This window comes from Physella acuta, unplaced genomic scaffold (assembly GCF_028476545.2).
Source record: "Physella acuta isolate Inbredline_101_S28 unplaced genomic scaffold, ASM2847654v3 ptg000308l, whole genome shotgun sequence".
Lineage (NCBI taxonomy): Eukaryota > Metazoa > Mollusca > Gastropoda > Physidae > Physella > Physella acuta.
In genome coordinates this window covers 390,026-404,069 of record NW_026731827.1, presented here as the reverse complement: position 1 = coordinate 404,069, position 14,044 = coordinate 390,026, and the positions used below count along the sequence as shown (strand labels likewise).

The 14,044-nt window shown below is 36.4% G+C and overlaps 1 protein-coding gene across 2 annotated transcripts; it reads left to right on the top strand.

The window, feature by feature from the left end:
- Positions 1–8,336: 8,336 nt before the first annotated feature.
- LOC131940039 (uncharacterized) lies at positions 8,337–10,016 on the top strand. 2 transcript variants are annotated; one of them, XM_059298578.1, is made up of 5 exons: positions 8,337–8,429; positions 8,596–8,753; positions 9,028–9,145; positions 9,264–9,494; positions 9,616–10,016. In XM_059298578.1, exons 1-5 carry the CDS (start codon positions 8,406–8,408, stop codon positions 9,697–9,699), a joined length of 615 nt encoding a protein of 204 aa, XP_059154561.1. In that variant the 5' UTR covers positions 8,337–8,405; the 3' UTR covers positions 9,700–10,016. The 2 variants fall into 2 exon arrangements, with proteins under 2 accessions (XP_059154561.1, XP_059154562.1); XM_059298579.1 differs by having other exon boundaries at positions 8,355–8,429; positions 8,574–8,753.
- Positions 10,017–14,044: the final 4,028 nt, after the last annotated feature.

The window sequence follows — 14,044 nt, the reverse complement described above, 5'->3', positions numbered from 1 at the left end:
GATCCTTTTAGTTTTATATTTTAACAAAACTATATACTGTAAGTAAAAATAAACAAACGATCAGCTACTTTGATTGATATCTCTTATGATTTATAACGGCTAAATCAACGTTTCAAACTTGATTACTACTAAAAAAACGGGACTACATTACCTGTCTTAAAATGTTAAGAGCCATATTTAATGTATTTTAAAACATAAACATGACTACATTACCTGTCTTAAACTGTCTAGAGCCAGGTTTTAATGTTTACTACAACAGAAACATGATTACATACATGTCTTAAACTGTCTAGTGTTTACTACAACAGAAACATGACTGCATACATGTCTTAAACTGTCTAGTGTTTACTACAATAGAAAAATGACTGCATTACCTGTCTTAAACTGGCTAGATCCAGGTATAAATGTTTACTAAAACATAAACATTACTCAACAGACAAATGACCACATACCTGTCTTAAACTGTCTAGAGCCAGGTTTAGGTCGTGCATCCGTTGTCTCTCGCGGCTGTTGATGCGTAGCCTGATTTCTTCTGGAACTTTCGATTTGGATCCCGTAGACATGTGATCCAACACCTCCACATTGAGCTGACCATCGTTTCCCTTCAGGGAGTTGTGCTGACCACACTTGTCCTCGTCACCTGACGAATCGCTGACCACTACGTCATAGTCACGTGTTTGTGTCAACGGCTTCTCATAAGGCTGATGACGTATGATGTTGTGCCTTTGGTTGTGATGACGTGTGATGTCGTCCCCATGACTCTCATGAGGTATGATGTGCCGATTTCTATGAGAACGGCCCCTAACATTGTCATTGTATTCCTGTACACATACTTCCCTTGAAGTATATGTATTGTGTGCAAGAAGTCCGTTTAAACCCTCAGTTTTAGTACAATGATTAATCGGCGAAACTGCACTATTACGTGATATGGCATAGTGGTGTCTTTCATTATCTAGATCTATATGACACTGCGATATGTGACCATTGTTCCTAATGATTTTTTCATATCCTGAACTTTTGTGTGGCAATTTTTGCTCCACCCTGCTGTGTGTCACCTCATGTGACGTCGTGTCGCAAGCTGTGATGATGAAATCATCTTTCTCGCTATGTCTGGGTATGTGCGCCTGCCTCCTTGTAAAACTCTCCATTGGAAAATGATAGTACCTGCGATAATTAATGTTTCAGTGTCATGTAAATTAGTAGGTTACTGAACACGTGACATCAGTTCAATGTGATTTTAAAAATGACATTGTATGGCATGTAATAAAACTATATTATCAAAAGCCAATAGAAGTATTAATATAATCAAGTGTATTATCAGAAAAATACATTTTTAAAGCGAATCAAAATGGCGGTCTATATCAACAAAAGCAGAAGTTGGCACAGATTGTTGTTTTAAATTTGTATATAAAATACTATATACGTCATATTAAAAATCGCAATTATTAGGCCTATCATAATACACGCTTATAAATGTAGGCTACATTTTAAAGACATATTTAAACTTGAGAAAGTGTGAAAAAAAAAGTTGTATTTACCACAATGTGAGACCGAGCAAGGGTAACGACTATCACAAGAAGAAGTTTGGGTTTAGATTGACGAGCGGCTGTAGTGGTTAGTCCAGCTGGTCCTCATCACGTGACAAGTGTCCAGGCTTGTTCTGACGTCTCCTGGTTACCCCGACCGCGGGTTCATTCAACCGTGGGTGATTGACAGGCCAGCCAGCCAATCGTCTTTGAGACAGGCATGACAAGGGCCCAAATCACCGTCCTCTTTAGCTGAATTGGTCCAGACTGTTTACCCAACTGAATCGGCCAAGTAACGATCACTCCTACTCCAGCAAATTACCAACAACGATCGCTACCTAGAAAACATTTTAAATGTTAATTAAATCTGCTAACATCGCCTTGAATTGATTGCAGAACATGAAGTTCAAGAAATTTCAAAACCTACTCAAATACACTTAAATGCATACAAAACCTATACGAAAACTAGCTAATAAATATTTTTTGTAGTAAGATAAACTAATGTGTTTGGTGGCTGTTATGTACAAGCAAGATGGAGATTAGAAACTTATTTTATACAGGGACCAAATGGAGCTTGATTAACTACACCAGTTGAAATACATTTATGATAAACAGACGTGTTAAAAAATATTTCTGCAATAAATTATTTAAGGATCCATTGTATTTTAATTATCAATATCAAGTTTTATTGAAACTTTAGCTGTTGATGTGAGGATGGGGAATCTTTGTTCTTTCATGGCTATATAGCTCTGTGACTGGTCTGTTGAAGATTTCTTTTCAAGATTTATAATCACTTATTGGACAAATCGTTTGAACAAAAGAGTCGATTCTAAAAATAGTATAGAAATTCAGACTCTGCTAAAAGTATATATTTTCTATATAAATTATATAAATTTCATTTCGTTCGGGGGGGGGGCGGGGGGGACGATAGATTTTTTTCAGGGGTGGGTGGGCAAAGCCCATACAGAAGAGATGCCTGGAAGAAACTCTGCCGTTGAAGGAGACGAGTGGACAAAAAAATTACAACCAAACTATAATGAAGTGTCAGGAGGCCGGGGTTAGGTTGATAGTTAACTAGAGCGTTACGGTCAGGGTTGAAATAAAGTTAAAGTTAGAGCTTCCGTTGACATACAGCTAGGTTTATGGAACCACCCATTAACTAAGCTACCCTTAACAGCCACTTGCAACGATACAATCAAATATCTTGTAATAGATTAACAACAGAAAACGAAACAAAGAATTCAGACATACGACTGTTCTTATGGTAATTTTTCTTTTGTTTATTTTTACCATTGGAATCCCTTCACAGAACATATTAGTATGTAACTTTGATTTTTAACTATTCATTTATTTTATCCTTAATCTTATCTGGTGTTTTTTTAAAATACTGTTTATTATAACAATATTTTCTAAACTGTAGGAATATAAAATTTAATGAGAATAGTTTGTACATTTTTAATGATTAAGCATAAAATAATAAATGTATAAAAAATCGAAGTAAGAATATTGGGATGTTAGGTTTAATTTTTGAGTGGCTAGATCTAATTTATTATGGTTTGACTATAAGGTTGGTGCCAAGTCTAGTTTAGGTCTGTAAGATTTCCGTATAAATTTATTTGCGTAAAACTGGGCGAATTGATAATAATAACTGACGATGTAATGAAGTGTAAATTTTTTTTTTTAATTTTGGATGGAATTTTCGAAAACTGTGGGGGTTGTGCCTTCGTACTCCTGAGAGAGGGGAGGGGGAAAGAGTTTTGTGACGATGTGTGACAGGGAGGAGTGGACGAAACACAAGTGTGACGTCACACGTTGGCTAATAAGAAAACTTTTTAAATGATGATTTTTTTTGTCAACTTGGTAAACTGTAATAAAATGAAACATAGAATGAAATGAAACTGCAGAAAAAAATCTATATTTCAGAATATAGCACTTGTAATTAAATATGGGGATGGGACGGTAGTTGGGGTGTGGCATTATTTTTGTAGCGAAAATGTTGTTTGGGAGCAGTGTTTCTTCCAGACTTTTTTCTCCGGGGGGGGGGGGGCACTTGAAATTTTCGGGGCAGGGGGGGTGGTAGACTTACTTCGGGGGGCGGACACTGTTAAAAGTATAGATTTTCTATATAAATTTCATTTCGTTCGGGGTGCGGTAGACTTGCTTGGGGGGGGGTGTGACCCCCCCACCCCCCGAAGAGATGCCTGGAATAAACTCTGGGAGGGGGGGGGAGTAAAAACATATATTAAAACAGCGTGACATCTTTTATAGACAACACCATATCACAAACTTTTTTTTCTCATTTTACGTCAACAAAACCAAGGGTGTTAATGAATGAATTAAGGGCAGTAATCATCGCTAACAGCAATGATTCAAGTTTGAAGTTATTGTCTTCAGTCTCATCCAAGTCTTCTAGTATTACAAATTCTCTCGCGAAACAGAGTCGGCCCAATTAACGGAAATGTTACACTATTTGCTTACCCAGCCATGCGTGAAACGAGAACCACCGTGACGGGGGTCACAAGGGGAGGGTTCAATGTGTAACCCAAAGAGCGGAAGTCATGTCGACACGGCCATATGCGCACTCTGCAAGTGCGCATGGGCGAGCAATAACCAAGGAGATCGGATAGGGAGATCTCATTTTGGTGGTTTGGTGATGGGTGATAATGAACATGCAGGTTGATGAATGCCTGCAGGGGTCTACAGGGGTCGGAGTTAGCAGGACACAGGGGTGTGTGATTAATAAATGTGATAACGTGTGAGGAAGTGACGTAGATTAAACATGGTGGACGGAAGTCAAAGGTTGACGTCGCATACACAACATCAAGTTTCAACCAATAAACTGAATTAAAGTTTTCGAATCTCACAAGAGTTGGGTTTTGCTAGTTAAATGTGTCATTAAATGCATTCACTGCCTGTTAATTTCTGTCTACGTTACTTGTGGTTTTCTCTCTTCATTACGTGTGATTTTCTGATTTCATTTGTCATATTACTTTCTGACAAATATATGTATCAATATTTTGTTGATAAGTATTTTGTTCAATAAAATACAGAATTGCTGCTTATCATTTATTTGTAAAAACGTGTTGTTAATTATATATTCATTATGGACATAGTAATTGTCTTTTGATAGTTTCACCATTTCAGAAATCTGCAAAATTTTATCCAAATCGTCTTTAAAAAAAATCTTTTTATGGTTATTGATTAGTTCGCACTGTAACTTATTATTTTAATTTTAATATTAAAAGGGTAACAATCGCATTTCAATATAGTGTGTACATGGTTTCTTTCATATATTTTGGGGGTGGGGTGTACTAAGTGCTAGACATTTTTCGTTGGGTTGGGGACACTGGTGCCCCCCCCCCACCCCTATCCCCACCTTTTAGAGCTACCTAAAGAAACTCGCATGCCCACACTCGTATTAAGACTGTATTATGTATACATGATATTTTATAATGCCCCCTACTCAATGGCCGAGCACTAAACTAAACGGCTGTGGCGTTTCACCAGCTGGCTGGGTCCCAATTTGTAACTGACTTTGTGTCATGTTTTCGTGAGGACAGTTTTTGTCGAGTCGACTCTCGAGTATTTTCTATACTGTTTTTAAAGTGCTATTTAAATAAATGGGTTAAAGTCCCAGAAATCAAGTCCGCTATTACAAATGTACCAGTCCAAACATTGATTACACTTCCGTGTTTGTGTTCCATCAGTTAGTTACCAGCCAGGCTTGTTGGTGAGGCGGGCCGCGCAGTCGTAGGGTACCATACACCACGTGACACCAGTCTTACAAAACAATCAATTATCACGTGACAACAAGGCAATCACATCGCGGTCCACCCCCTCTTCATCCCCCACCCCCTCCCAACTCAGGGCCGCTAACTTTAGGCGTGTCCTGATTAGCTGGCTAATGGTAAGTCCGGTAACTCGCCCCGTCTCATCTATTGTCCAGACCGTGATGGTCATCTCATCGGCTTGCGTGGACACAGAGGGGGAGATGGATGTCCGCCCCCTCGGGCTAGACACGGGGGACGGGGGGACGGGGACGTTAGACAAGGCGTTAAGGGACTGTGGACAGGTGACGGGAATCGAATTAACGCCGGCCCAGGATCTAAACCATCTGTGATGCGGGCGGGATGTACAGCCCGGGGGTGGGGGCGTAACGGAAAAGTGTACTGCGTGTAAAACCAGACATCGCACAATGGTTGCTGTGTCTTGGTGATACTACTTGAAAACAGTTTTTGCTGTAAACTAATTGTAAAATAGTTCAAAGAATAAATGAAATTTCGTTGCGATATTAGTTCTAATTTCTCCTTCAATGTTGTAAACACAAACAGTTCAAAGGAAATATATAAAAGAAATATTTATTTCTAGCCACATATTTAATTAAGAGCATCAAACGAATTGATTATTTATAATGTTATTTGCAGAGAAAAAGTATAGTAGCTAAACGCCTATTTAAAAGAAAAGTCTTTCTTTTTTTTATAAATCTGAATACATTTTTGTATTGCTTATTTTTTAAATGAAACTATTATGCCTGTGTTATGGTTATTCACGATTCTATATAAAACTACGAAAGTTGAGGTAAGCTAACAGCACGAAAAAAATTCACAACAGTAGGTTCCCTTAGATCCAACATGCCTGCAGGGCGCGGCATAATGTGTCTTTCTTATGCTTGACATGGTATCCCACCAGGGGAGATAATACAAGGTCTGATTGGAACAAACAGCAAACAAGGTTACCTTCCTTTTACATACTTCACAAATAATGACTTAGGAGCACATCGTTGCTCTGTGTTTCTAAACTTTTGTCAACTTGACTTCTTTGGAAAAAAAATTGGCGCTTCACCAGCCTACATAATCCAACAAAATATATGTGTAGCTACATTCCTATACTTCTTATTTTTACCATACGATATGTTTTAATAAGGGTATGAGCAGTAAGTATTGAAACAATTTTTGATAAGGGAATGAAAATCTATAATGTTGTTTTAAATTGCCTCACAAGTACGTATGTTAAATTTTTAACACAACTATTATGTATTAACTTACATGATGCAACATCTTTCCGTTTGTGCCCAGGACACACAAGTCAGATGAAGTAGAGTTCATCTGTTTCAGTGACCTCGGTATATGTAATGATAGTGTGGTTAGAACTATGCCCAGTCACCTTACTTTCTCTAACGTGAATCAGATACCCAGAGAACATGGATGGACTCAATGACGTCCTACACACTGGAACCCGGGGTTCAAACTCGAAACTTCGGTAAGCGGTCGTAAGCCTTTATAGCACATGGGGCGGGGGAGGGGTACCCTGTCAAGATGTTGCTTGTCCTGAACAGAGTTTCTTCCAGGCATCTATTCGGGGGTGGTCTACCCCTACGAAGGGGGCCTACCCCCCCCCAACGAAATGGAATTCATATAGAAAATATATACTTTTAATAGTGATCGCCCCCTTGGAGAAAAAAAGTCTGGAAGAAACACTTGTCCTGAACTGTACTGCTCACTTCACAATATAAGAAAGAGGTTACACGTACCACACGGAGTACGGACACAAAGACAATAATCACATTTTGTTACAGTCTAGAAGGGTTAATTTAATTTGTGTTTACACTAATCCCCTACGGAGTAGCAGAATAGTAGAGCATTCGACTGCTAATCTAAAGGTCTTAAGTTCGAATCAGGGTTCAAGAAAGTAAAACGTCCATGAGTCCACCCACATTAGGGAAAGTAAAGGGGTTGGGTATAGTGCTGCCCACATTATCTCTCCATATGCCGAGGTCACAGAAACAGATGGACTCTACTTTATCTGCTCCATGTATCTTGGGCACACACGGAAAAAAGATTATATATATATATATATATATATATATATATATATATATATATATATATATATATATATATATATATATATATATATATATATATATATATACCAGTCTATCAGACTATTCTGCGATCGTTATATAGTATAAATCGACCGAGAAGCATCTCTAAAATGTCGGCTCCAAAGCAGCACAACTACACTCCCACCTGCGGTCAAGTTCCTTCGTCTCGACGTCCCCCTCACGTTTTTACAAACCCACATGCCCACTAAGTGATACATTACGTTATTAGTTGTACCCCTGAATAATAATAAAAAAATAGTTGACTATTCTAACTAAAGCAGTTATTTTTTATTCACTAAGATGTAAATAAATAGGCATACAGCGTTCTGAATAAGCTGTTTACTTTAGTATATCATGACAAAAGCGTATTGCAAATGGCTGCTCCCTATCCTAAACATCCACCTCCCACACACGCTATTTCGGTCTTAACGCTCTTACGCCATCTAGGCCTATAGCCCTGACTCCTTAACTTTCAACCCGGACTTATACAATACTATACAGTGCACAAAATAAAATGAAAAAAAAAATCGAATGAATAAGATGTCTTTTTAAATGTGTAGATACACAAATTATTTGAATAATGATGCCTGATATATGAAGTAATTACAAAAAACACTCAGTTTAATTTTAAATGGGGGAGGGGGGTATAACATTGTTAACATATAGGTTTTACCAATAGTTAAAATTTTCATCAGGGGGGATTTTAACTTTTTTTTGAAAAATAACTATCTTCCTAGAAATACCGAAGGTAACTACCTCTCTGTCAAAATTCCTAGAAGTATCATCTAGGGTTAACTATAATTTTTTTAAAACTCTCTATCTTCCTAGAAATATCTCCTAGGGTTAACTATAATTTATAAAAAAAAAACTCGCTATTTTCCTAGAAATATCACTAAGCTGTAAGACGTTAAATGCCGCTGTTTATGGTTTTATTCCTAGCTCTTTGTTAACACAGCGTGACCGATCTGTCACTTGAGACAACTGTGTCAGTCGGGATGTGCTGTCTGATTATCACACAGGTAAAACTAGAACTCGTTTTCTTGAAAAATTTCAGCTGTAAACAGCACGCTGTTTACTGTTAAAATAGGTCACATTCAGTTCTATTATGTGCCGTGGTTAATGATAAAAGCTTTTTGACAACGAATAATTCGGTTTCCTGTCAGGCGCATTCACATTTTCTAAAAGAAAATATTGACATCTGTGAACGACGTCGATATGGCGAGACGAGTGCAGCATATAGATGACACGATACACAACTGTGGAAGCCTATTGTTTCTTCATTTTGTCAGACAAAGGCTAAATGAAGATGCTCCTGTGCTTATAGACAGTTTATTGACACTAAGGTAAATTTAACGTTTGTGTACATCCGTTTCTAAGTGGAATCTCTTTGTCTTGCTAGATAAAATTTAATTAGATAACTAAGAAAATCTTCCAATTTTCTTTTAAAAAGGCTTGTTGTAGTTTGCTAATTTTGAAAACATCCGTTTGATTTATTAATGTTGTGTTTTTTAATTCTTTGTCTTTTTCTATGTTTAATTTTAAAAAGCAAGTTCAGTAACATAGAGTTAATGAATGAAATAATGTATTGTGACGTATAATACGTTGTGGATTTTTCAGGCAAATAGAGCTTACTGTTGATCCTGATGTGATTGATCTGAGCAACGCCCTAAACGAAGTGGCTAAAGAGTATCAAGCATCAGATCAAAGACTGTTGACAAAAGCTGAAGCTAATAAGGTCTGGAACTGAGACTAAAACTTTTGCAAAAGAAGTCATATATTTAGACGAAGTAAAGTGAGGAATGTATGATATTGTTTACATTTTAAGACTAAATTGTGCATGTACTTCCCCACAGCCAAATTTGGAGTTGAGCGAAAATGATTTCATAGAAATTGTACGGATGATGATGGGATCTTTTGATAGCCAGTACAAAATAGAGACAATAGTCGTCATCTTCTTCTACTTCTACGACTTCATGTTGAGAATGTCTTGTAAAGGGACGCCCAGAATGGACGAGATCCTACAGTGGTGCCAGCAAGCTTTTACCTATCACCTGGATCCTAAGGTGGACGCTGTTGGAGGATGGGTAGGGACTTACCAGTGTTTTTTTTATTGTGAACTTCATTTTATTTGTTTCATACCACTAATACTTATGTGATGCAAAAAAATTAAGTTTTAAAAAGTACTTTATTACATTTTGTTTTCAGAAAACAATCCTAGAGACCTCAAAGCCTGGTCTGTTTTCATCATTTTCACAGTGGTTTACATTTAGAACAAAAAGAAAATATTGAGGCAACAATGCTGTAAATTGTACTGCTTTTGGACTTTCTTAAAAAAATAAACTTTTAAAAACTTAGCAAGTATTAATTACGTTTATAGGCATATATTTATTAATTAAATTTTATACAAAGTTACGTTTTTTCTGTGAGCATATTTACATTTAGGAAATATAATATCAAAATTTGTTTTTAAACAATTATGTTGTGTAAAATTCCTTTTTTTCTCTAATATTCATAACATTATAATACACAATTACACTTTGTATCTATTAAAATAATAATTCTATAAGCTTATTTTAGATGTTTAATAAACATATACAATATATTTGAATATTTGTTGTTGTTTTTTTTTAGTTCGACTTTTCTTCTTCTTCGTTCTTAATTTTAGTGTTGGAAGGAATCCCCTCCAACACAAACGTGTCAACTGGTTATGCGCCATTAAGGCCAATGACTCCGATTTCAGCCTGCTTTTCTTCTTGGATTTGCTTCCATAGCCTTTTTTCAACCAAGAACAAACTGCACGGCAGCAGTTGTTTGATTTTGGAGTTGTCTAACGAGCCTCATCTGCCCAAGGGTTGTAGCTTGAGACTTTTCAGTTTAGCAACCATGAGCTTTACCGACTCGACCACGCCGACCCCAGTTCAACTTGAATCCTCGTTACTTTTAATGTTTTAATTTATTTACATAATATAATGTACAAAGTTTAAATTTGTATATATTGTATCTCTCTCAAAGTTATTCCAGCAATTTACAAAACCACACGCCCTGTTAGATGGCGGCAAGTATACACATGCTTGATGTTTTTTTTTTCTAATTAAACGCTAATTCTTTCAAATTGTTTAGCCCGACACTACTACATAGCGAAGTTTCAGATCGTTTGATGAAGCCAAGTCAAAAATAACAGTTTATTGAGAAAAAAATGTGCTGTTTTAATAAAAATCTAAATGGATTAGAGATGAAAAGGCTGACGAAAACATAGTTTAGTCATCTGTCAGAAAATGGCACTTGGCGACGAAGACAACGTAAAATAAAAGGGGTGGGGACCAGTGGCGTAGCGAGGTCGGGTGTCACCCGGTGCGGCACTTAATGGTGTCACCCCCCAGAGGCGTAGCGACCCTTCCCGGGTACAAACTTTCAAGTTTTCGATTTGCACCCCCCCCCCCTCAAACTTCCGATTTGCACCCCCACCCCCCTCAAGTTTTCGATTTGCACCCCCCCCTCAAGTTTTTCTCTATATATTTTGCTATTTTTTGCCTTGGTGTCACCCCCCTAAATGGTGTCACTCGGTGCGGTCCGCACCCCCCGCCCCCCCTCGCTACGCCCCTGGTGGGGACAAAGATTGGTTGATTGTTAAAAAAATAAATCCAGCTTGAGATGAAATAATCAAAATCTAGAAGTAGATGGGCTGTGGTGACACCAGTTTAAAAGTTGCAAAAGTACTAAGGAAATGAATTTAGATTGTTTGTGGAAAAGTTAATGGTACTTGAAATTTTACACGCAACACAACCACATGTTTACAGTTAAAATTCCCCACGTACTCGTGACCGTTAATCGTTCCCCCCTCCCCATGCCGAACTGCCGCCCGTGTCCAAACCGCTGGGTAGGAAGCAAAAATCCTAACGGCTGGAAACATGGGGGAGAAAAATGCTCGTTTTTTCGTCATGTTCCGCTGCCTGAAAAACAAGCATTGTTTCTGTTGTTAGGAACCATATACGAGAGAGAGAGAGAGAGAGAGAGAGGGAGAGAGAGAGAGAGAGAGAGATGTAGCAATAACGGCCAAATGATGTTATTTACATTAATACATTATATAAATAAATTGTAAAAACACCTATAAACAAAATCAAAGCCAAAATAAAAATCTTTCTGCGGTGACTAGAAAACTTTTGTTCACGGAACATCGAACATACACGATGGTAGCTTGGTAGTCCATTAGGACAAAATAAAAGACAGGACTGTCAATACAGCTCTTGCTATCACTCTAGCATCAAGCTACTTGACCACCATCGTGTTAATAGACTGTGTCTAGAATATAAATTAAACGAAAGAAAGCATATCCAGGAAATGTGAGAACTGAATCGCTTTCAATAATTGTATACGCGCGATATAAGGGCTACAAATTACTGGCTTGCAAGCAGTTAAGACACGTGTTTAATTCAGGGCTTGAAGTCATAAGTCATATTTTGACCTAGACGATGCATTGTGGAAGATTCTGAAGACGTCGACACAGGCACCAAGTATTCATATCGCCCATTAGTATTGTTATTCTGTCGTAGAGTAATCTTTAAAAATACTTTCGTTTGTAAATTATCTATTATTATAAATATCTCATTTTTATTATATATTGATCAACACAACTCTCTTGTAAATCTTCATCATCTTCACCTGTTTGTGCCCAAGCCACATTGGAAAGATGATGTAGAGTTCATTGTTTCAGTAATCTCGGCAAATAAGGAAAAAATGTAGTCAGTACTATGTCCAGTACTATGCCCACTCGCCTCTGTTTCCCTCACGTGAGTTAGGTACGCATCAGAGCTGAGTTAACTCAGGGACGTTAAATTAAACACTTGTAAATATAAATCAATTTGTTTTATTATGAAGTCAATATTTTAATTACAATACAAATGAATGTTTGTATTTAAAGCAATTGAATTTTAATTGTGCTAATAATTTTATTTAGTTAATTTTTAAACTTAATTATAAAATAATATATCAAATACTTGACAAAAAGTATTGCTGTTAATGACCAATGTTTCTTCACACATTTTAATTACAGCTGTGTGAAATTGGATTATTTATAGTTTCCAAAAATATAGGGGTGGTGAAAGATCGAACCCTTACTGTCAACCGGTAATTAGCTCATAGCATCACGGTAACACAGTTGAAAATATAAAGAAAATATTTGTATAAAAATAGTTATCTATATATCTATATACTACTAAAATTCAAGTTTGTTTACATGTTTGAATATTTATTTGTTTTTTTTTTGTTTGTCCGTTTGGTTACAGGAGAGAATCTGCACTATGTGTAGAGCTGTAAAATAGTATTTTCTTTTTTTAACAAACTGTTAATCACAAATTTATTTAAATACGTTAATTAATGTATTGATTTATACCTTAGTAGATTAGCCACATTAGTTATAAAAGTTCAGAACAATGACTTTACTTATAGTGACGTCACATGATTTATTTACCTTTTACAACAATAATGGCGGATTCCATCGAAGATTTTGTTGACCAGTCAAACGTTTAGCGCATTATAAAGCTAATTTTCTGTCGGCTATAGCTTGTACGATACGCCCGTTTGCTATTTTTATTACGTTTCAACAATATTGTCAATAACATAAATTTTCAACAGTCCTTTTCATTTAAGAATACAATAAGTTTCTCTAGATCTAGAATCTAAAGATTAGCTGTAGAAGGAAGGTAAAGATATAGATCTAGAATCTAGGTCAAACTAAAATTAATTAGTTAAAAGTAGGCCTATAGATCATTTTAAAATCACAATAAATTATTGAGTTTCTTTATTAAACTATTTTAGTCATTAAATATTTAATATAAATCTTTGGTTTTTATCTTCAAGGATCATCTAAATTCTAATTCAAGAATACAAGTGATTTATCTATCTCGGTTCTAGACCTAGCTACGGAAAACTCGACTTAACCAAACCAGTCGTAGAATATATATAACTCGATCTAGACAAAGATAATAATGAGTTTCTAAACTAAACTAATCCAGACTTTAATTATTTTATATAAATCTTTGTTTATTTAGATATGGAATGGGCTAATTTGTGACAAAATTTAATTTGAAATAGATCTAGATCTAATATTGGGGCCTATTCGCGTAAATCAAGATTCTTACGCAGAATAAAAGTAATATATATCAGAAAAAACATCACTTATTCCACGAGCCTAGATAGCTAAGATATTAGCGTTTTAGGTTACCATACGTGTTGCACGGGTTCGAGACACATTAACGTTTTTTTTTTTTTTTTGGCGTGAATGATAAAGTTGCATATTGGAACTTGGCGGGACACTGGGCAGGGGAAGTAGAGTTGATCTGTTTTTATGACCTCAGCATATGAAAGACAAAAACGTCTTTTTGAGTGTGGGATCTTTTTTTGTGACGATAAGTGACAGACGTTATGTCATTTAAGGATGACCCCCGAAACCCACAGTTATCCAAGGGATGACTGGTAGTCTAGTAGATATTAAGCATAATGGACCTAGTCAGTGTCTGATGAATTTATCTAAAGAGTAAAAAAAGAGAAGTATCACTAATTTAAATTCACAATGTACTCAAAATATAATATTTAACAATATATTTAAAAAATCCTTCTTCCTCCCCCCCCCCCCCCG

Bases quoted from the DNA above. Each gene is read 5' to 3' on its own strand.
- LOC131940039 (XM_059298578.1), top strand. From the start codon at position 8,406: ATGTGCTGTCTGATTATCACACAG. The intron at 8,430-8,595 runs GTAAAACTAGAA...ATTTTCTAAAAG, and splicing joins GCTGTCTGATTATCACACAG to AAAATATTGACATCTGTGAA. The intron at 9,495-9,615 runs GTAGGGACTTAC...TTTTGTTTTCAG, and splicing joins TGGACGCTGTTGGAGGATGG to AAAACAATCCTAGAGACCTC.